At 44.2% G+C, this 21,536-nt stretch overlaps 5 protein-coding genes across 8 annotated transcripts; 3 read left to right on the forward strand and 2 right to left on the reverse strand.

Moving 5' to 3' along the window:
* Positions 1-10,948: 10,948 nt before the first annotated feature.
* Positions 10,949-12,286, reverse strand: LOC6735460. Of its 2 annotated transcripts, none has more exons than XM_016181469.3 (3): positions 12,179-12,286; positions 11,197-11,373; positions 10,949-11,131 (listed from the first exon to the last, which is right to left on the reverse strand). In XM_016181469.3, exons 2-3 carry the CDS (start codon positions 11,362-11,364, stop codon positions 10,982-10,984), a joined length of 318 nt encoding a protein of 105 aa, XP_016028768.1. In that variant the 5' UTR covers positions 11,365-11,373; positions 12,179-12,286; the 3' UTR covers positions 10,949-10,981. The 2 variants fall into 2 exon arrangements, with proteins under 2 accessions (XP_016028768.1, XP_002082399.2); XM_002082363.4 differs by lacking the exon at positions 12,179-12,286 and adding an exon at positions 11,688-11,816.
* Positions 12,287-13,205: 919 nt separating this feature from the next.
* LOC6735461 lies at positions 13,206-14,656 on the forward strand. The gene is made up of 3 exons (XM_002082364.4): positions 13,206-13,362; positions 14,311-14,396; positions 14,454-14,656. The coding sequence occupies exons 1-3, from the start codon at positions 13,333-13,335 to the stop codon at positions 14,569-14,571; spliced, it is 234 nt and encodes a 77-aa protein (XP_002082400.1). The 5' UTR covers positions 13,206-13,332; the 3' UTR covers positions 14,572-14,656.
* Positions 14,657-14,735: 79 nt separating this feature from the next.
* Positions 14,736-15,353, forward strand: LOC6735462 (U6 snRNA-associated Sm-like protein LSm6). The gene is made up of 2 exons (XM_002082365.3): positions 14,736-14,960; positions 15,032-15,353. Exons 1-2 carry the CDS (start codon positions 14,870-14,872, stop codon positions 15,178-15,180), a joined length of 240 nt encoding a protein of 79 aa, XP_002082401.1. The 5' UTR covers positions 14,736-14,869; the 3' UTR covers positions 15,181-15,353.
* Positions 15,354-15,403: 50 nt separating this feature from the next.
* LOC6735463 lies at positions 15,404-16,576 on the reverse strand. Its single transcript, XM_002082366.4, has 2 exons — positions 15,936-16,576; positions 15,404-15,863 (listed from the first exon to the last, which is right to left on the reverse strand). Exons 1-2 carry the CDS (start codon positions 16,248-16,250, stop codon positions 15,465-15,467), a joined length of 714 nt encoding a protein of 237 aa, XP_002082402.2. The 5' UTR covers positions 16,251-16,576; the 3' UTR covers positions 15,404-15,464.
* A 403-nt stretch (positions 16,577-16,979) lies between these two features.
* On the forward strand, positions 16,980-21,528 carry LOC6735464 (dynein intermediate chain 2, ciliary). Of its 3 annotated transcripts, none has more exons than XM_016168575.3 (7): positions 16,980-17,303; positions 19,016-19,449; positions 19,509-19,743; positions 19,805-20,231; positions 20,296-20,373; positions 20,439-21,252; positions 21,316-21,528. In XM_016168575.3, exons 1-7 carry the CDS (start codon positions 17,256-17,258, stop codon positions 21,500-21,502), a joined length of 2,223 nt encoding a protein of 740 aa, XP_016028769.1. In that variant the 5' UTR covers positions 16,980-17,255; the 3' UTR covers positions 21,503-21,528. The 3 variants fall into 3 exon arrangements, with proteins under 3 accessions (XP_016028769.1, XP_002082403.2, XP_039147494.1); XM_002082367.4 differs by having other exon boundaries at positions 19,019-19,449; XM_039291560.2 differs by lacking the exon at positions 16,980-17,303 and adding an exon at positions 18,107-18,214.
* Positions 21,529-21,536: the final 8 nt, after the last annotated feature.

Consider the following 21,536-nt stretch of genomic DNA (forward strand, 5'->3'; position numbering starts at 1 on the left):
TTTAGCCCAGAAGCCTGGTCCACCCACAGGTTGCATAACACAAAGGAATGCCAAAAATGGCCAAAAGTGGTTCCCGAAAAAACCATCTAATGCCCGAAGGATACATGGTGTGCTAAAACGCCGGCTACAATGATAACAAAGCAGGGACCGGGATTTATGGTCTCTAATTTGTCGAAACTTACACAATTCCTTTGTGCCCCGAACCCAAACAAAGCCAAGGATCGCGGCACCTTCAGCCGGGAAAATCGTGAAAAGTGCACACGTAATTTCCGCGAAAAACTGTGAACAAGTAAGCGGGACAAAGCGTTGACCGGACTCATTAATGTGCCAGATGCATGACGCCACAGGACACTGGACTCAACAGGACGCAGGACACAGGACGCAGGATTAGGGTTAGTCTGCCGAGGCGCTTAATCATATTTTCATAGGACGCATTCCCTATGCAGATTTCATTCAGCAATCCGATTGCATGTTCGTTTAATTTAGAGCTGCAGAGGGCATCTCTCGGGACTTAGGATTGCCTACCTGCCCAGATCTTACAGCCTCGAAATCTCTAATCTAATGTGGAATGCATAGTTCTCGTCGGCCATCAAAATTTATGCAGCATCATCAGCGCACTTAGTCGTAATCGCCGGCTCATTAGGACTGCTAACCAGAGAAAAAGGCTGCTTCCTCACTAATTGCCGATCCTCAATCCAGCCCAGGACATGCCCTTTTTTATCCAAGGGCAATCTGATTGCCCATTTTGGATTGAAGATACGAGGAATTAGGTCTTAAGTAGCTGTAATTCGTTAGGTAATCTCTTATCAAATCACTTTTATTTTTATGGGTGATTGAGAAAGGCTAAATAGTAGTCTTGAAAAATCATCTGTACATATATTTTTATAATTCAAATCGCCTTACTCAATAATGGCACATTATGATTTTGATGCGCCTGAGTGTAAGTAATTACGAATCAATATTGTCGCTTTGCAGGACCTCTTTCTCCCTTCCAAGCCCAACTTGTCTGTGCTCTTCAACACTTTCAATTAATTTAGCTGTAGGAGCCATTCTTACAACCCCCCCAACCCTTGCAACCGAAAGCCATTTAGGCCAAGTGTGAAATGACAAATTGAATCAAAGCCAAACTCAAACTGAAACTCATTGAAGACTGCACTTCATTGTAATTTCTAAATTAGCACATCAATTGGGGCCGGAGTGGGGGTCACAAGATATCCTGCAGCTGCGAGTCCTCTCGCAGAATTCTCTCTGGTCGAGAGATTCTCTCGGGACATGCGCAACGCTGGTGAAAGCTCATTGGATGTCCCGGCATTTCACTCACACTCAGGGAACTGAAGCCAACGAGGTCATTATCGTGTTACCCCCTCCGCCAGCAGCCCATCCAGCCACCCACCACACCCATGCCACCCACTCCGCCCTCTCTGCCCCCTCGGCAGCAGCTGCGTGTAAACACATTGTGGCAATTCTCTCTGGTGCCATGACTGTGTTCACCTTTTAATAAGGTTAACTGCGACGACGACAACAACCCACAAACACCCACTTTTCACAATAGAGCCAGGGGGGAGGCGTGGTGCGTGGGGGTGGGGTTACAGGGGGGATAGATGCTGTTGGCAACATTTTTCTTAACCATTAAATCTAATATATCAAAGTAATAAAATGAATTTCGCTCGTTGTGTGGGTGCAAAGTAGCTGAATGGGTATGGGGCATCTGTGTGTGTGTGTGTGCGTTCATTCTTACCCTTCACATAATCCAACTAAAAAGTTTTCGTCTACTTACAGTCTGCCTGCCATTGTCTACCGGATATTCTTTTCATTCCCCGGGGGCATGGCGAAAATGGAAGATGATGTCCTGGAGGCTGAAGGTTTGGGCGGTTCGACGGTTGGGGTTAAGAATGAACATAGGGTTAGTGGTGAACTGATAGCTTTTCTTTTAGCTGGGATATTTAATTTTGAGTTTTAACTTGCCACCGAGGAGGGGGGCATTTCATACCTGCCACTGACAACATTCTGAGCGGCTGCGAGGGGGCGGAAAAACGATTGACTTTTGCAATTAGCAAGGGATGGGGATTCGAGTCGGTATAGTTAAGTACCACAAAGGATTTCCGAATTTCAATTAGCCTTATTATTAGCTTAGTATGCTAATTATAAACCAGCTTCATCTTTGTACTTTTGATACTTGATGATCATTTGATAATATCTTTGTTGCCATTCATAAACCAAAAACTTAAACAACTGTCTATTACTTAAATGTCCTTAATCAATTTGATATATTCCCATCCGGGGCTGGCAGTATTCCCAACTCCTCCGGCTGCAGATAGTTTACAATAGTTTGAAGCGCGCCGTTGCTGCCTGGGAAAATGTAATATGCGGCGGCAAATGAGCAACTGCTGAGGTTGGCTAGCAACCGCAATTCAGCCAACTCACACACAGGCAAAGATACAGATACAGATACGAGGCGCTACGGATACGGATACATTTGGGTGCAGCACAGACACAGCCCCATCCAACGTAGTGGCTTGAATTATCCAATATCCTTGACTGTTTGTGGACGTAATCAAACAACTGCGAAAGGAGACGGGCCAAGGCTTGTTTGACATTTGGTTTCATAATCTAATATTGCAGGAGAGGGCGATTTGGGGCACTTGGGGCGACTCAAACCGCATATATAAATATCTGCAGTTAAGTTTTATATCCCGGCATTTTTGCGCTCGACATTATTGGCCACGTTTATTAGGTCCCGAGGCAAAGGACGGGATTTGTGCCGTACTTTCAGCGAAACCGGAAGACTTCCCAGCTACGCCTGGCACACTTCTCCAGATCCCCGGCTGATAACCCCTAAGTAAGTTCCAAGTAAGGCACTCTATTTGGTCTACATACGTCGTATTAGTGGTAAATTGACACTCTTTCTGGGCCAAATTAAAGCACACATGAAAAGGACATATGCACAGGATTCTGGCAAATTTCTGGCCAAGATAAGCGGCTAAGGAGCTGCGCTGCTCACTTCAAACGACTGGGAACCGACCAAAGGAATTCCCGATAATTATGCGGCTCGGCTTCTGTTCTATTCTGAGGTGAAGATTTGACCACCTCCCAGCACATTCATATGCATTCATCACGAGATGGGCAATCACATGTGGCCAGAGGAGCAGAAGGGCAGAAGATCAGAGGACCAAAGGGAATTCATTGGAAATTACCTGTCGCATTGTTGGGCACTTGAATTACATAAAAATTGGTCGGGCGAACAATGGGCGAGTGGCTACCGTTTTGGCCAGGACACTGAGGACACACAAAGGATAATGCTCACATATCCCTATATGAATATGCGAGGGTGTTTGCCACTATGCAAAACTGTAGCCAAACAAACAAATAGACTGACAAAAGTCTGACAACTGCCAAGTGGCTCTGCATGGGAATCTGTATCTGAATCTCAATCCGAATTCGTATCCGAATCTTTGGGCGACAACAATAAGGCGCTTGATATGTGGACGCATGGGCGTGGCCCGGGGGCGGCGGTCGGGCAAACAACAATTGTAATCACACACCTTTTGTGCCAACGTGTGCCCAAGAAAAACCCTTGAAAACATTCCCTCCATTCGAGTGTGAAAAAGAAAGAAGTTTTTAGCAGTTTTATGGCTAGATTGGCAAATGAGGAACAATTGAGCCTCGAATGGTCGGAAATGAAAGGCTGATGAAGGCTCATCAGAGCATCTGCATATTGCAATCTGTTCACGACCCCCACCCACAACACTTGGAGAAAATATGTCCACTTTCATTGGTCATTCTTTGACAATAAATGCTATATGTGGCACTCACTTATGTGTTCTTTAACCAAGGAAACAAAACTATTCTCTTAGCTTCTTTTATATTTTCAAGCATCATCAAACTTACATTACATTATATCTACATTGTATGGTAATTTTTTCAGTGCACCCCTCCCACGCCCCCTACTTTTCCACCACTCGCGTTATGAGCGCCAAAATGGGGGGTGTGGGTGGAAACTTGTTCAAAAATTTCATTAAAAACGGTTTTCATTTGTTATTGTTGCTCGGCCCTGCCGCAAATGGAGGCGTAATAAAATAAAAAGTGCAGCCAATGGCACCTCCTTCCGCCCTGCCACGCCCCCTTGCCTATTTGCGCGGCCCCACGGAAATGTAACACACAATTGGCAGCCCAAAAAGCGACGAAAAAATATTTTTTAATATCTCATGCAAAATTGCATTCAATTGCCATGTGTCTGTGTGAGGGCAGCTGCGTCTGTGTGAGTTTGCATAAGTGCTGTAAATTTCCTTATTTGCCCAACCGCACACACACACACACGAGCAAAAACGCAGGACTTCATATGTGTGTGTGTACAAAAACTTGCATACATTTTTAACTCAAACAAAAACGTTGCAGAAATGAAATTTGTTACATTTTTTGTTTTGTTTATTTATAACAATTGTGTTTAAAAGCGCTTAAATTTCGCCCAGCATGTGCAAATAAGTACCGCCCACTCCCACGCCCCCTTAACCCCTATACGGCCAACAGGCAAGTGCAATTTCTCGTTAGCCGAATTTCATTTTTTTTTTTTTGTTTTGCTTTTTTACTGCCTTTGGTTCCATTTTGGGGGATTTGGATTTGGTTTGGGTAGGTTTTTGTGTTTGAGTTCCCTTTTTGGGCTTCGGCGGCAGCGAGCAAAATGAAAACTAAATGCAATAAACGTTTGCGTCTAAAAGCTGCAACAAAAAATCAACGCCCAGAGATTAGTCCATGTGCATATGGCACTGATCAGTTGGCTATAACCATGATATAGCTAAATTATGACACATTTAAATGCACTTTTAGGGCTAACAAGTTCAAAGTTTTGTAAATGGGAAAATTGTTGAGAGTATAACCAAAGTTTTAGTTGTGCATCTTTCACTAGACAACATAGTTCTTTTTAAAGGAATAATTCAAGATATTTCGTACATAGAAAACGAGTTAAAATGCTTAAAATTATGTAGAATTTGCTGTTAAATCGAAGCGAGGCTTCTGTTAATCCATATAATCTGCATCTTAAAGGACTTCAAAAATGAATAGCATCTGACTTTGGCAGCACTGGCCGCCTCATGTGTGAGTGTGTACACACCGCTTTTTGCAGAGGCCTCGTCTCCATTCACCGCATGGTAAAAAACTGCCTCCTTTGGGCTTTGTTTTTTCGCTGTTGCCAGTTTAGCGTTCATTTAATCTTTGTCTGACTGCAGTTGTTGCTGTTTTTTCTTTGTTCTGCATTTAGCTGGGCCGCAATTTAGCGTTGCACACTTTTGTGCGTTGTCTTTTGCCTTTTTTATTCGCCCATTTTTGGCCTTTGCCTTATGACGAAATTGTAATGAACATTTTTTTGCATCGCTTTTTTTTTTTGGCCACTCAACAGAGAGTCTGAGCCGAAAAAAGCCGTTGCCGTTAATAAAAGGGAAGAGACACCAGAACGAGAATCAAAAATCGAAACGTTGAAAATTTCATTTCAACGCAATTTGCCTGTAATTGTTTGGAAACCTGTGGTTGGTTGGATTGGAACATACCCCCTCCCCATCCCCCTTCCTTTCTTTTTTTCAGTTTTGGGGGGTAGACAGTTTTCCAATCGAGGGGGGCTGAGAATCCTGTTTGTTTTAACTTTGTTATTGGCCGTTTGGCGGCCATGGACAGGTTCATTAAGCTGCTAACAAAAAACACAAAATGCCAACCATTCGGGGCTCAAAGGATGAGTAAATAAAAATTGACAAAAACTATGTACTGCATATGCGATTGGCTTATTGAAATATTTTAATACATGCATTTATGCGTTTGCTGGCAGCTTGTTGCAAGGATTTTATTGGCGTTTTACAGCACTGTTACCAAAGTTGTGAGGAAATATTTTTAAATTCCTTAAAAAATAACACTTAAGAGTAAATTCCATGCATACTGCTCACATCAAAATTTTAACCTGCTGAAGTAGATATTTATTACTTCTCAAAGGACCAAATATCAACACAGTTTATGTGCAATTGCAATAGTAATAAAAATACCCTCGGTGATTTAACAAGTTGTCTAAGGATTCCACCAGTCATTTTATCTGTTCCTCATTCCCCAAAATTTTAGCCCAGCCTGGAATTCACAAACAACGTTCAAATTGCAAAAAATAACATGACCGCGGGCATGCAGCCAAAAAAAGGACAACCAGGATTCATCATCCTTTTTTTTTGGTGGGCTTTCAGCTGGCGGACTCGGCTGGTCGCTAAGTCGAACCCCAAAGGCCACGGAGTCTGCCATCCATATTGACACAACATGCCAATTTTGTGTGCGGCAGGTGGCGGGCGGCCGACGCGTCGTGTCCTGCGGCTTTGCGGGTGTCACAAGACCAGCAGCCAGCAAAAGGACCTGCAAGGATGCGAGAGAGAGAGTGAGAGAGAGTTGAGGAAGGGAGTCGTTTTGGGGAGGGGCTAACAGCAGTTAGACTCGCCATATTAACTGACAAAATAATTAATTTTATTCGCATTTTTGTGTGCGCTCGGTTAGCTACAGTGCAGCTCAACATGCTAGGTGTTATGAGTGAAATATGCTATAATTTATAATATGGAATTTTATTTCTGACTGCAATTTATACGCTTAAAGATATATTCCTTTTAATATAAGAACATTATTCTGTTTCATAGTGATACTATATTTCTATTTGAAATGAATGCTTTGGATCGTTTATCTGTTGGAATCACTGTACTTGGCGGGTGAAGTGTGTAAGTGGTTGAGGATCCTAACTCCTGCCTGGCATACGTAATTAAATGCGCCTTACGCAATGTGCGAAAAGTGAAGACGGAAAAATGCCAATGGAAAGAAATGAAAAGTTAAAGGCGAAGAGCGTGGGCGTGGCCCTTCTAACCCAACACGCCCACCGGCAGACGCTTTTCCAGCTTTTCTGTGTAATTAGTTTTTCCCCTCCAAACCAGAGCGAAAAATGCGAAGAGAGAAAAAGTTCCCTCTGTGATTCGGTTCGGATTTTATTGAATTTTCTTTTCATTTGTTTGTTGATTTTTGGGATTTGCCGCATTTCGTATGCACAGCGGATAGGTTAAAAGGGGGCGGCGATGGGTGGCCAGGAGTCGGAGTCTCGGGAGTCTGTCATTGAGACAAATCCTTGTTTATCCAGCTCCTTGTTGCTGCTGCCGCTCCTGTGACTTTTCGTTTTGCCAATAAATTACTTTGTAATCAAGTGAATTCGAGTGGCAAAGGACCATGAGCAGCAAAAAGGAAAAAAGGACGAACTAAATAGAAGTTGCTGTGCTATCCCGGAAATGTTTGATTTGGCTTACCCAATGATGACTGTAATTTACTCGAGATTTTCAATAAAAGCGTACTTACCCCTCGCTATTCGATGAATACTTTTATTCAGTGTTTGGCACGGTTGCAACTGCAATACCTCACGTTTTCGTTATTAAATAAATGTAAAAACATTTAAAAGGTCAGTGAGATTGGGCAAATTGTTACATTATATTGTTTTCTAAGTCAATTTTCCACTTCAAGATGCTTTTAGACCGCCAGACGTGGGCCATTATTATATTGAGCCAGTACACACACATTCCTAATACGTTTAACAATGGCTAGAAATCAGCGCAAACAATGCGAAAAGCCTGGCTCAAAGTTTGCCCAATGCATTAGTCGAGGACGTTGTGGCATAATGGATTTGCATTTTCAGCTCACAAGCGAAATCCTTTGGCAAACATATTGAAAATATTACTTGCACATGCTCGTAAATAATAGCAAACACTTGTGATATATATATATATATATATTATATATCGATATAATATTGTAAGCAATACGAACTTGGTCTTAAAGAGTTATTTGATCTGATGTTTTCGAACCACATCGTGTTCGTATTTATGTAAATGAGTAATTGCTTGACAAAATTATGGCAGGCACACAAAGGATCGGCGCAGAAACAAGGACCCAACCGAAGACAGAGGAGCAGAAGGATAAGAGGAACAACTAACTAATCTGTCAGCGACAGATGCGGGCGCAATGATAAAATTTAAAATTGCCCAGCTAGCATTGCAATTACCCTCAAATAAAAAGGCACAAGGATGCGCCGAAGGACCTCCTGCGGCGCAAGCGAGAGAGCAGGATTCTCAGGCGCAGAGCAAATGAGACCAAAAGTGACTCTGCACAGAGATTAAAATATAGCAATATATATATATAATAAGTAATGCTACAAGTTCTTATATTCCAATTAGAACACCGCGTCGAATACAATAAAATATTTTAAACTTTTCAGCACTGCTTATTACATTTTCTAAAGAATGCTTTATTTTGCGCAGTGTCCTTGCGTTTAATGAAATAAAATAAATGCTCCTGGGCTGCGAAAGGAGGACGGGCGACTCGGCAGCAGCGGGTCGCCAGCAGAATCAGCCGCAAGGACAAAAGGCAGTTGACATTATGGCATTGTTGTGGGCTGACCCCACCAACAGGACCCTCCGCCGCCCAGTCCGCAATCTCCGGTCTCTGTGTGCTGTTGATATTATATTACATTTTATAAATTACATTTTATGCGCAAGCAAAGTTGATTTATCCCCGCCCCCTCTTGCCCCATCTCTACAGCAAGGACCTCGCCACCCCCTCGCAGGATACACTTCACTTGCATGCAGGACAAGTTGACATTTATTGTGGCTGTGGCCCGTGCATTAGCCACCGACCGAGTCCTTGCCCCGTCCTTTTGGGGCCCGACTTCAATTGCGCAACGGAAATGCATTAAGGAATTCATACCACCAGCCACCAGTGCCCTCTCATTTTTCCCATGTGGAAAAGTGTCCTTCAGGTACATTGAACCAATAAGCAGGCGACCTGTGGGCTTGGTGCCCCATCGAGCCAAATGAGGAAATGCTTTTCAGATTCGATGTTTTCAAAAGCTAATGCAATGTCTAGCCAACACGTAAATCTATATAACGTAATCTATATAACAAAGGGCAACTAAATGTGCCAAACTAAATGAAATTGTAAAACAGATTAACTGAAAATTTATAATACCCTAAATAGCAGATATAAAAATCATATATGTCCAATACTTTGCTGACAATAAATGGGATATGTACTTGTTACAAAACTTATAGATCTATGTCCTTATGATTTCATAAGGTATCCAATTTGATCAGTTAGCCCGTTTGGAGCAGAGTATTTCCATCGCAGCCGACTTGACAACCATTCATGGTCCTACCTGTCCATTAATAATAGTATCAAAAAACATTTAGCACCCAATTGAAAGCGGAGGAAATCCACCCCGCTCCCCCCGCCCTTTTCCGAGCGTTTTTCCAGCGCTTACATAAATTTCCCTTTTTTTGTGCGCACATTTTTATGACAAGTAATCCGCTTTCACAGCAATTGATGTCAGGGGAAAATCGTCACAAAATGAAAGTTAATACCCAACAACGCGACAATTGATTCAACCTGATGTGATATCCCGTCATTATCATCCAGTTTGGCACTCGGCGCAACCCCGCCCACTCCACCACCCATTGCCGCCCACTTCTATTATTGAACATTTTATTTGATGTTGAGTGAGCTGATAAGGCTAATGAATGCATGCACCTCGTTGTGGCCTGAAATCGGGATCGCCGCTCTGGTGCCCGCGAACCTGGCGAAATATCATTATGATTTTATTTACATTTGCCTTTAATAAAAGTCAGCCGGCCTGGCTGTCTTATCGAGATGGCGATGACTGTTTGATTTCGTATTAAATTAGTGTCATAAACAGGAACAACTGCTGCGGTTCGCACGGTTGCCATTTAGATTGGAGTGGGTCGAGTGGGGACAGTGGATAGTGGATGGTGGGGTTTGTGTCGATTTATCAATGGCGTATTTACAATGCTTTATTAACAATTTATTAAACAATTTTATGGTGTTATCGCTGCTTGGCCTCGCATTACGTATACGCACCGCTGGCTTTGTGCGCACTCAGCAGCTGTAATGTAATTTCCGTTCTGCATTTCCGCTCTCCGCCGATCCGAAAAAAGCCGCAAATTGCGCGTAATTTTATTTATTTAACGCAGCAGTTTGCTGCGTGCACTCGCTGCATCATTTCGGCGGCACTTCATTTCCGCAGCACACACGCAGTTGCAGTTGCACTTGCCACTGCTGCAGTTGCAGCTGCTGCGGTTGCCATTGTTCGCTTAATCCTCGTGATTGTCGGCCCTCGATTCTGATCATCGAGTTCATTGGCAATTCGCTAATGTGTACTTATTATATAAATATTAAATAATAAGAATAACTTACAGGGTATCTGTAGTACTTCATTTTACTTCATTTTCTGACTTTTTAATGCTACCTATATGGAGTAATATTATATCATCACATATACCTATTTACATTAGTTCTATATGCATACTTTGAATTTGTGTATTTTTCAGGCGCAGCCTAAAAGTATACTACACATTTGTAACATTTTCCCAGAACTTCACCGTTCTCATTCCTCCTGATTCCCAAATGGATGTGAAAAAACCCGCTCACCTGTATCCTTTTACCTTCGAGCGCCGCTCAGCGTTGTCCTGATTCAGCAGCTCGAAGCGAAATTGGCTTCAATTATGCGACAGAATTATGAAATTACAAAAATTGCGAAAGTAAGTAGCTGCCGCTGCTTTTCGCTTGTGCCAAATGTAATTGCGGCAATTTGCAGTTGCAGCCAGTCGGCTAATAACGTTTATTAAAACCACAACAACATCGCTGTTGCGCCCAAGGGATCCAGGGACTTACCAGCCCCACACCCCTACCCCCACTGACAATAAGCCGCGTAGAATGGGGGAATATGCTTGCAACGTTGTGCAAATTACGCAAATCCTTGTGAAGCACATTAATGCGCACAATGACAATTAATCGCTGCAAATTAAAATGATGACAATGTGCTGGATTTTCCATGCCCACCCATTTTCCCTGCCCACCCAGAAAGGATTAAGCCTGGCAAACGGCGCAATGAGAGTTAAATTTAAATCATAATTATTTATGGCTAAGCCGGTGGAGGCGGATAGTTCACATTGTGTTCCCCATTCAGTCGTCCCACATCGCGATGTCCTTGCTCCGCCCGCCGCTCCTCGTGCCGCCCATCCAGACCAACGCCCAATCGCTCGATAAACTTGGACGAGCGGAATCCGTTCTTCTGCAAGGATCAAGGATCAATGGTTTAGTTTTGGTTCAATACAGGGATTACAGATTTCCACCTACCTCGTAGTACAGCGACCTGGCCCTCTTGGCCGCCTCCGGATCAAAGTCCCAAGAAGTCCGCTCGTGAAGAACCGGCTCACCAGCCACGTTATTCTGCAGTGTCTCCGTAATCAGCCGAATGATAAAGCCATCTGCAGGTGGACTAAACTGAAGTAGAAACAACAGCATCAGCGGTAACTGGAAAAGTAAGATATATAAATACAATTAGTAAATATATGACACATGTAACTAAAACTTTTAAGCATATAAATAAAATTGATCTATTATTTTATGAATATAATTGCCATAATTATTTTCTCATATTAATTGTTCACAAGAAGCTAGCGAGCAATGAGATTGCACAATAAACCAATCGATCCAACTATATTACTCATACGCCCCGCATTACACGCGCATAACAATCACTTTGTAAAAGACTTCCTCCGCTCTGCTCTAAACGATTTTATTCACGGCTTATTTACTTCGCTTTGAGCAGATTTCGGAGCACTTACAGCGGCCATAAAGACAAATCTCAGGTGTAACATTGTCTCGATTCGAGTGTGTTTTTCGACGCTGAGGAGCCGCCCGTGCGAGTCACTGGACCATTGATCACTGAAGACCACGAATCGCAGAAATCGCTTAGTTGCATAAAAGGCAGCCAAGCGCCAACTCGAAAAAATATTGAAAACAAAATTCAAGCTCGCGAGCGGCTACAAAATATGGCAAACCAAACACACTTTGAGAAGCTACACAGTCGAAACGGAGAGTTGGCCGAAAAGAGAGGGATTATAGCCAAGATACAAATCGGCTAACAAGTCTTTAACGAATTTTCAACAAATGCGCTAGCACAGTGGTAAAGTTAACACCTTAGATGCATAAAAGTAGTTTATTCTGTACCTTTATACAAATCATAAATTATTTTATAAACTTTTATAGTGTATTAAAAGGTTAATAGGTATACAGTGCCTATTAATGGAATACGATCTCCGATCTGTGACTTTACCTGCAACCTTCGCGCGAGTACTTGAAAGGCCAGCTTTGAACTGTTTTATTTTTTGTAGCTTAGTTTAATGACAATCCAAATTGGTTTTCATGGCAGACGGAACTAAGTACGCATGGGTATAAGGGAAACCAAAGGTTACTGCCATTTGCCGCAGAGCAAACTTAAATAAAAATGTTAAAAACAAACGACAACTGAAATAGAAACCGAATGGAAAATACGAATGCGAATGCGAATGCAAATGCAAATGCAAAGAAAGTGCGCCGGAGTTTGCGAAGAAATGGCACAGAGTCGCGAAATGAAGAAAGCAAAAACAGGTTGTCAACTATTTCTTTTCTTCTCCGGTGGAGCATGACTCTTTATGGCTGCAGAAGTTACATAATGGGTCCATCGTCATCTCGATCGGAGGTGGTCATCCAGTCGGGCCACAACCACTTTGGTAATCTGGCCCCAATTCCGTTTTTGCCCACTTGAACAGCTGTTTTCCCACTCTTTTCCGCGCTCTTCAAAAGTTGGTAAGTCTCTTTTTGGAATCCAAACCGTAATAAAGAGCCTACGTGCGTCGGCTCAGGTGGCTTTTAAAAGCCAGAGTTTTTGTTTATAAACACACAGTTCCGGCAGGCTAAATTTATGCAAATTTGGCGCTAAGGCTTTGTTTCCTCAGGACTTTCACTTTCCCCATGAGTTGCTAAATCTTCAGACTCATTAGATTAAGAAAACAAGTGAAAACTATTGATCTAATAGTGATTGAAGATGTTATTCTTACTAATGGTAATACATATTTAAAATTAAATATTAACTTACCTATTGATAAGTTAACTTATTCTTCCTAAAATCGGACATTAACTCATCTCATCTTTCAATTTGAAAAGCGTTTTGCAAATTCTTGGGAATAGCACTACTATATCTTGCACTTCAAATATCTTAAGAGAAAAGTCTTAGCCCAACTTTTTAAGCCAAGCTTCGAAGCTCCGCTCTCTTCCAAGCTTTTTTCGCGCTCTTTGCGGAGCGCGGCTTTTGGTAGCTCTCCTGGCAATGCAATTCAGTTGCCAAACAAAACGCGATCGGCTAACAACCTCGTACCGCTCGCTCGCAGCTTTAGCTTTACCGTTACGCCAGGGATTGAGCACTACTATATACCCATATCCGAAAAAACCATGGCTAAGTTGAGTGCCCTGCTGCTGCCCGTAAGTTTCAGATAGTTAGATTCGGTTTCTAGGGTGTACCTGCCAAATTAACACCTTGTGGTGGCCAAGTCCACTGACACAATTTCCGCCTTTTCTGCGCGAAAGTCGCACCCAAAAGAAAACTGTGTGCGTTGCTCGGAAATAGTGACTTGAATTTCCAATGAGTCCGCGTCGGTTCTTCTTTCAAAATCCATTTGTTTTTAGTTTTTTCGTTTCTCCTTTTTGGCGGCCAGACAATTGACACATTTTCGAACCATATGTGGGCCAAATTCGGAGGCTCTCTCTAGCCATGGGAATGGGGAGACCTTGAAAGACACGATCCGGCTCTCTTCCGCGCTCTCTTTTGGCCAAGTTGAACGCCAAGCGAAATGTGTCATAATCTCCGGGCAACAAGTTGTGGCCAAGTTGCGCATCGTGGCTTTTATTGTTGGTGTAATTGCATAACCGGCGTCAACAAACCGTTGCTTTCAAGTCGGCTCAAAAGCCTGAAAGCGATTTCTTGGCCGTCGTCGCACTCGCATTTATTACCACTTTCGTGCAGCTGACACAGTGAGCCATTGAGCATAAATGTGATGTCTAACTTCCCTAAATCTAGTTTGGCCAATTTAATTAGCTTTCACATAGATAAGTTTTTTGTTAGAAAACGAATTAAAGTTGTACTTTTACTTACAGCACGCCACTGCTTTTAATTGCTGCAATCGTATTAAAATTATATTGGAAATCTGACATTTTTAGATAATTTGGTTAATAATAATAATTTATTTAATAACTTCAAATAAATTTGCTCAAATAAATTACGAAAAGTTTGAATCCTAACATAATGAGAACCATTTCTAGTATACAACTTTAAAATTTCACGCCAATAGATAGAGCTTTTGAAAAAATGTTTACCCAATTGACTTTTTAAGAAATATTGAATGTTTTTTAACCATTTTCTTTACTTTACAGCTAATTTTGTTTATTGTGGCCTTTGTGGCGCACACATCTTTTGCCACAGTGCAGCCAAAGGCACCGAACTTCCAGTACTTCGAAAGGTATGCATTTGTCAACATAAACATTATTTATCTTAACTTTTTAACACAATATTTTAGGCCCAAGTACCGTTATCCCTACTACGATGAGCACGGACGCGGAAAACTTCTCTACGGCTACGGCGGACCGGAATTGTACCAATACAAGACCTACACGCCCTTGGAGGGCATTCACTAGACTAAAATAACGATTAGACGCAATGTAGTTCATAATTGATGTATTCTATTTGCTGCTTTATTTAAATTAAACTTTATTACCCCAATACTGAATTTGAATTCCTCTCAACTTGAACAATAGATGGCGCTCTTAGTGAAGCGAATGCAATGGTCACACCGCAAAGTTGTGTTGCCACCTTACCAAGCCTGCAGTGTGACCGCAGCATTGCCGGCATAAAATAACAACTATATTCACATTTGTTATTATTGCTGCCAAAAGGTTTTGTAATCTGCATTTATTTTGAAATCATCTATTGAAAATGTCCCGCAAAGAGGCCCTGTCGCAGTTCATCAATCAGATTCACGGTCGCCCCGTCGCCGTAAAGCTGAACAACGGCGTTGACTACCGAGGTGCGTTCAATGAGTTCCCCAAACACACTCATCACGTTTTACAATTTACCGAGTTACTGACCAAATTCCAGGTGTGCTGGCCTGTCTGGATGGCTACATGAACATCTGCCTGGAGCAGACGGAGGAGTACGTGAATGGGCAGCTGAAGAATAAATACGGCGACGCCTTCATCCGCGGCAACAATGTCCTCTACATTTCCACGCAGAAGCGGAGGGTCTGAATACAGCACGGTCCATAAAAATATAGTCAACTGGCATGGCACCATGAAGTTCGTAGTTAGAGAGCTCTTTGATTCCTCTGTTTCCATCAGAGGGAACCTGCGACACCACAAGTGTTTCATACTTCAATATTAAAGCTGAACCAACTTCTCATCATCCTGTATACAAACCAAAATCCAGAAGTCTTTTGATATAACTATTCCAATGGCCGTTAGAACTGTTTGCTTCGTTTCTTAAGTTTATTCCATAAATACACTATCTAGAGTCGCTGAAGTGCAATTCCCACTCAACTGGGATAGTGCGGTGTGCCATACTCGCGGGGAATGGCTCCAAAGTGGCGCAGTTGTGGCACCGAATACCCCGATCCCAGGGCAGCAATGAGGCGCTCCCCGCGATAGCCAAACTTTCGCTCGTAGACCGGACGCCAGGAGCGACCGAAGTGCGGATCGAAGGGGATCTCGCTGGGCTGCTGGAACGGAGAGTTGCCGAAGAACAAGCGGTCCAGATAGTCCAGCACCGCCTTCTTCTTCTGAAAGTGCACCAGAAGTGGACTGGCGGTGGCGGCGGTGCGCGGATCCTGCGATGCCAGGTTCTTGAAGTACTGGAAGTTCACCAGATCCACGTTGGAGAAGTCAAAGACCCCGGGCAGATCGTGCAGCGTGGCTTGGACTCGCACCGAGGAGCACTGTGTTCAGCCAAGGGCAATGTTAATGGGCTGATTATGGTGGCTGCATGGCTGCTTTAATTGACCACTTACCATTACGGCCAGTGCAGCAATTAAGACGTATTTGCACATTGCAATTGACAACAAGATCACCGAGCAGACGACGACACCTATACGCTTCCCCACGCGGAATCCAACTGATTTGAATAAATTCGGCCAACTGCAGGCCCATCGATGGCACTGCCTCCCATGTCCGACTGCCCAGCGATTTGCAATCGCTCCCAGGTCTTGTACTCTGTTGCAATATCCCATCGCCACCGATTCGCATTGCCCAATTCCGCCCGACGCGGTGTCCACCAGAGCCCAGCCAAATGTAACACTCGCCACTAATTGGTATGCATGTCGCATCCAGAGGCGTTCCAATCAAAGCGCTCGTCACCACAGCGGATCCATTCACATGACCACCGCTACTTCATTACTCTATGGCGACCCTTGGATTGATTACAATCTCTGGATCTTAATGAGGCCGCTTTGTTTCGGCGGACCAAGATCGGTGCATCCAGCTGCATGTGGAGCATCTGTTTCCATAATTTATGTATGCAAATCGAAACTCGTAAGATGATTAGCTGATTAATTAGTGCAACATTTAGTTAAGCACTGCTCTTAATCTATTGAAGTTTATTCAACAAATATCTTTATGAATGAAGAAATGGAAAAGTTTTTAATTAAATTGAATTTATTATATAATATATTAAACATATTTCTCTATAAAAGGGAATTTGAAGCGGAAGTTAAGCACTTACAATATAAACGTATATATCATTGAACATTGAAGTAGTACTAAACTTATACCTGTGTTGATATCAGGGATATCTTTATCCGGCTGGATCTAAACAGGAAATGAAAATGTTTACTTGGTATATATATTATATTTTATATAAAACGCCATAAGACATAACAATTAAACTGATTGGATAAAGTTGATCAAAGTATATTCAAATTTCCCATTTAGTTTACCAACTCCTTGGAAGGACTGTTACCAAAAAAATGGCAGGACTTGCCTTTGTTAAAGGACCTTTCCTGTATCTAATCGATATGCAAATGGCGATGGTAACCGAGTGCGTAGGTCGATGGCCAAATTTCTATAGAAACTGAAACAAACAAAGCCATTATAGCAAAGGATTGGCAGAAAGGTCCTTCCCCAAAGGATTACGTAAAGCTAACGCTCAGTTGGCTGTGATTTTGTGAAATACGCACGCATCAAAACATCTTTGAGGTCGCAGTCAGGAAAGCAAACAAAAATCACAAACACAATTTCAGTTGTTGAAACGAGTTTTTTAAATTTCAGGCATAAAGTTCTTTAAAAAAACTAGAAGATTTTCTGTGAAAAAAACCGAAGAAATCGCCAGTGAAATGGCAACAAAACCGGGAAAAGGCGACGGCAAGCAGGTGAAGGGGAAAGTAAGTACAGAATGGATAACACCGCACTTAAATACCCTTATCTATCCTCCACTCGGTGCACCTTACACTCCGCACGAGCACACATCCTTTCGCCACGAAAGCTGGCAGCGTAGTGGCGAAAATCGAGGTCCTTGCTGCGGCACAACGTCTATTTTTGTGTTTAAAACTTGTTTGCGCCTATTTGCGCTTACTTTTTAATAAGTTTGCCTGAAAGCTGGCTCCGTCAGGCAGCTCTCCTTGATGGAACTTTGTCACGGAACATAATTTGCAATTTCCGGACCCATCCGGCGCTCCGGCGAAGGAGTAGCGGATGAGTAGCTGCCACCATGTGCGTGCCAAGCTGCAAAATGCGGAGACAGAGCGATCGGGTCCTTGCAATTTAGTTACAGCTACCAATTTATTTGGCTATTGGGCCCATGGGGACTGGAATTTGCAGGATGTGAGTGTCGAAGGCTCATCAGGCGCAACGCAATAAAAGAGTCGATAAATCACTCAGGTATACGACCCTAGGCTCACCTTATCCATTTGGATGCACATCAAAATAAATATGTTTTTATGTAAGAGCCAATCTGGCCCGCTGTTATACCCCACATCCTTTTCCCCCATTTCCCAGAACCTGCTAATCGAGTTGTGTGTGCAATTTGTTTATTCCACCTCATCCTGTTTGTGACGTCAGGCCGGAAAGTTGTTCGCCTTCGCCGGTGAAGAGGCCGCTGACGTGGCGAACGTCATCACGAATGTCTTGGCTCCAAGAGCTGAGGCTCCTTTATTTTGGGTCTGGCCTCAGTCTTGGCTCGCCGTTCTCGCCGCGCAGATTTCCCGGCTAACATTTCCGAACTCAGTTCCTTCTCGCCCCGAAAGAAATTTAAATACCTACCAGGATGTGGAAGCTAGCCAACAAGGCCATGGCGGTATATGACCACTAGATTGCATACCCACTAGCAACTCTTAGCTAACCGAGTAGATCTGTGTGCCTGTGAGTGTGGCTGCAGTGCGTCTCAGAATCAGTGCAGCAGGATGACGATGACATCCATCCCCATTCGTATAGCTTCCTAAATGGAATTAGCTTGTATATTTACTATAATATCTGGTTCTGAAACTCACTGCACTGTAGGGATCTGTAAATACCACAAGTGCCTGTTTGTGTCTAACGTACTATATATATAATCGATATCTTTCCATATGTTCCGACTTGTAAATACAACCCGTAGTCGTTTTCTCGAAACTAAATCTGAACTCGTAGTCGTAGCTCTCCATCTCAGACCACAGATCATAGATCATATATAGCCCATCGCAATGTCAGAGGTTGCGAGTGCCGCGGGAACCGGCGATCCTGTGGAGGATCCTGAGATCGCCAGCCAGAGCGAATGTGATGGCGACGAGGTAACGCCTCCGTTGGGATTTGTCCCTATCAACCGATTTTTGGATATATGTATATATCTACTTTCAAGTCGCATGCCGCATACTGCTTGGTTCTCCTCTCTCATGATTCCTCCCCACACCTGTCCCAAAAACTAGTTTGCACCCACATCTTAAGGTAGTCCATGTTGGCTGTCGAGTCAGGTAAGTGGCCACTCCCAAGGATCCCGCTCCTAGCTTCGTTTCTTTTTTGTGGCACCTTCAGTGGAATGTTGCATGCACCACACTCTGGAAAAGTCCATACTCTCCACCTGTTCAGAGAGTTAGTCATACTGTTGATCCAATTTCCCCAGCTGAGGACATCCAAGAACAAGACAGATGGCCCCGGCGGTGGTGGCGGCGATGCCGATGACTTCGATGCCTGGATGAAGTCCCGCCAGCTGCTCAAGCCCGATGACCAGCTCGATCTCACAGAGGCGGAACTGGGCGAGGAGATCACCAAGGTGCTGACTCCCACCAACACCAACATTGTTCGCAATCTCGTGGTCTACAGCTTCAAGGAGGGCGAGTTCGTTCCGGCTCCAGTGACCGGCAACACTGTCACCCTAATCGCCTTTGCCGGCAACTCACTTCACGTGGATTCCGAAGAGGGTCGGCGTCAGATCGAGGAGTCCGACGAGATTGGCTACCCACTGCCCATGCCAAACTACACTGTGGTGGAGCAGCGCGAAACGGATAACGTCGACGGTGAGGAGGGAGAGGGCGAGGAGGATGATGATGGCGCCACGTAAGTAGTGCAACCAAGTCATAAAAACCCATTCATTTGAATCCTTGGTACTCATGAAGCGCAAAGGACGCAGCCGCAGAAGACGAAGATGTCGAGGAGGAGGACGACGAGGAGGCCAAGGGCACCGAAGGCGACGAGGGCGAGGGCGAAGGCGAGGGAGAGGGTGCTGCTGCCCGCCAGGAGGACGATGAGCCCGCCCAGCAAGCGGCGGCCGTTTCATCCAAGAAACGCAAACTAATCAACCAGTTCAACTACTGCGAACGAGGTGCCCTCACCTACACAAATCCTAAAAGGGTAAGTAATACAAGTTTTTCATATTCATTCCATTTCACCTGAATACCATTCCTCCTCTTAGAATGTAGACACCCAGACCATACCCCCACCCCGTTCCCAGTTTGGGGGCAATGTACTGCAGTGGGTCATCTATGATTCCTATATGGAGAACTTTGCGGAGTCCCAGAAGGACGGCACCAAGAAGGAGGATCGCAAGCGCGGCAAGAGGGAGAAGAAGTTCCGGGACAAGTCGGCCATCGCCGAGCAGCTCAACAAGAAGTATCTCAAGTGCTGGCAGATACTCGAGCGTATGATCAATCAGAATATCTACGATGACATCGCCCACGACTATCGCTACTGGGAGGATCCGGCCGATGAGTTTCGCGAGGGTGAGGGCAATCTGCTGCCACTCTGGAAGTTCCAGTACGACAAGACCAAGAAGATGAACGTCACCGACATCCTGTTCAATCCGAGCTACTATGATCTCTTCGCCGTCTGTTTCGGATCTCGTAAATATTGAAATTGTGCCCTCTTGACTGCTCATATATTATGGTTTCTCCTCCTCCTCCGCAGATGACTTCATGAAGCAGACCAACGAGGGTTACTTGTGTCTGTTCACTGTTAAGAATCCCTCATTCCCGGACTACATAAGTAGGTCCTAGTCCGGCCAATCCTTCATCTAGAACTCATGGATCATTCCTTTTCATCTCTTTCAGTTCAAACCGACTGTGGGGTCATGTGCTGTGACATCCATCCAACGTATCCTTTTCTGGCCGTAATCGGTCTCTATGACGGCAATGTGGCGGTCTACAATCTGCGCGAGGACTGCAAGGAGCCACTTTATGTGTCCCGAGGAGTCAACTGCAAGCACGGCGAGTGCGTGTGGCAGATCAAGTGGGGTCTGGACATGGCCGATGGCGAGGTGAACTTCTTTTCGGTGTCCTCCGATGGACGCGTCTTCAACTGGATACTCATGCAGAACAAACTGTGGGTCACCACCATCATCACATTGTACCGCGAAAATGGACTGGTAGACGGTCCAGATGGCACTAAGGTCACGCTGAAGAGCGGAGGATCCTGCATGGTGTTCCATCCAGTGGATAACAAGGTATTCCTGGTGGGCACCGAGTGTGGCTACATCTACAAGTGCAGCACGGCGTTCAGCTCCAAGTACCTGATGACCTACTATGCCCACAACATGTCCGTCTATCGCATTGACTTCAATCGCTTCAACAGCAACATCTTCGTATCCTGTGGCGCCGACTGGATGGTTAAGGTGTGGGAGGATATGCGTGCAGATCCGCTCTTCATTTTCGATCTGGGTGCTGCCGTGGGCGATGTCAAGTGGGCACCTTACTCGAGCACCGTCTTCGCGGCGGTGACCACCGAGGGCAAGGTCCACGTTTTCGACCTAAATGTGAATAAGTACAAGGCCATCTGCATCCAGGCTGTGGTGCCCAAGCGGAAGAACAAGCTCACCAGGTTATCCTTCAACGAGAAGCTCGCCTTCATTGTGGTGGGCGATGAGAAGTAAGCACCATCCCAAGTATTCATTATATATATATGTTAAAATATTCCCATTTGTATATTTAGGGGCGTCACCACTTCGCTAAAGCTATCGCCCAATCTCCGGATGATGGTCAAGCCGCCGAAGAAGCAGCTGTATCTCGACCAGAACACCCTGCAGATTGGCAAGCTGGAGAAGCTGCTTTCCCTGGTGCGGGAACTTCCGGAAGGTTCAAATGTGGTGCCCGATGCAGCCACAACCGTGCGAAGTTAATTCCCATCTTTTAACCAATCCCAGAAGAAGTACC

The sequence above is a fragment of the Drosophila simulans genome, chromosome 2R, assembly GCF_016746395.2.
Source record: "Drosophila simulans strain w501 chromosome 2R, Prin_Dsim_3.1, whole genome shotgun sequence".
Lineage (NCBI taxonomy): Eukaryota > Metazoa > Arthropoda > Insecta > Diptera > Drosophilidae > Drosophila > Drosophila simulans.

Excerpts from the sequence above, each read along its gene's own strand:
- LOC6735460 (XM_002082363.4), bottom strand. The coding sequence starts at position 11,720 with ATGTTACACCTGAGATTTGTCTTTATGGCCGCT. Across the intron at positions 11,374-11,687 it reads GATTTGTCTTTATGGCCGCT|TTACCGCTGATGCTGTTGTT; the intron begins GTAAGTGCTCCG and ends TTACTTTTCCAG. Across the intron at positions 11,132-11,196 it reads CCAGGTCGCTGTACTACGAG|AAGAACGGATTCCGCTCGTC; the intron begins GTAGGTGGAAAT and ends TGATCCTTGCAG.
- LOC6735462 (XM_002082365.3), top strand. The coding sequence starts at position 14,870 with ATGTCCCGCAAAGAGGCCCTGTCGCAGTTCATCAATCAGATTCACGGT. Across the intron at positions 14,961-15,031 it reads CAACGGCGTTGACTACCGAG|GTGTGCTGGCCTGTCTGGAT; the intron begins GTGCGTTCAATG and ends ACCAAATTCCAG.
- LOC6735461 (XM_002082364.4), top strand. The coding sequence starts at position 13,333 with ATGGCTAAGTTGAGTGCCCTGCTGCTGCCC. Across the intron at positions 13,363-14,310 it reads TGAGTGCCCTGCTGCTGCCC|CTAATTTTGTTTATTGTGGC; the intron begins GTAAGTTTCAGA and ends TTTACTTTACAG. Across the intron at positions 14,397-14,453 it reads AACTTCCAGTACTTCGAAAG|GCCCAAGTACCGTTATCCCT; the intron begins GTATGCATTTGT and ends ACAATATTTTAG.
- LOC6735464 (XM_016168575.3), top strand. The coding sequence starts at position 17,256 with ATGGCAACAAAACCGGGAAAAGGCGACGGCAAGCAGGTGAAGGGGAAA. Across the intron at positions 17,304-19,015 it reads GCAAGCAGGTGAAGGGGAAA|CTGAGGACATCCAAGAACAA; the intron begins GTAAGTACAGAA and ends CAATTTCCCCAG. Across the intron at positions 20,232-20,295 it reads CGCCGTCTGTTTCGGATCTC|ATGACTTCATGAAGCAGACC; the intron begins GTAAATATTGAA and ends CCTCCTCCGCAG.
- LOC6735463 (XM_002082366.4), bottom strand. The coding sequence starts at position 16,250 with ATGCGACATGCATACCAATTAGTGGCGAGTGTTACATTTGGCTGGGCT. Across the intron at positions 15,864-15,935 it reads TTGCTGCACTGGCCGTAATG|TGCTCCTCGGTGCGAGTCCA; the intron begins GTAAGTGGTCAA and ends GGCTGAACACAG.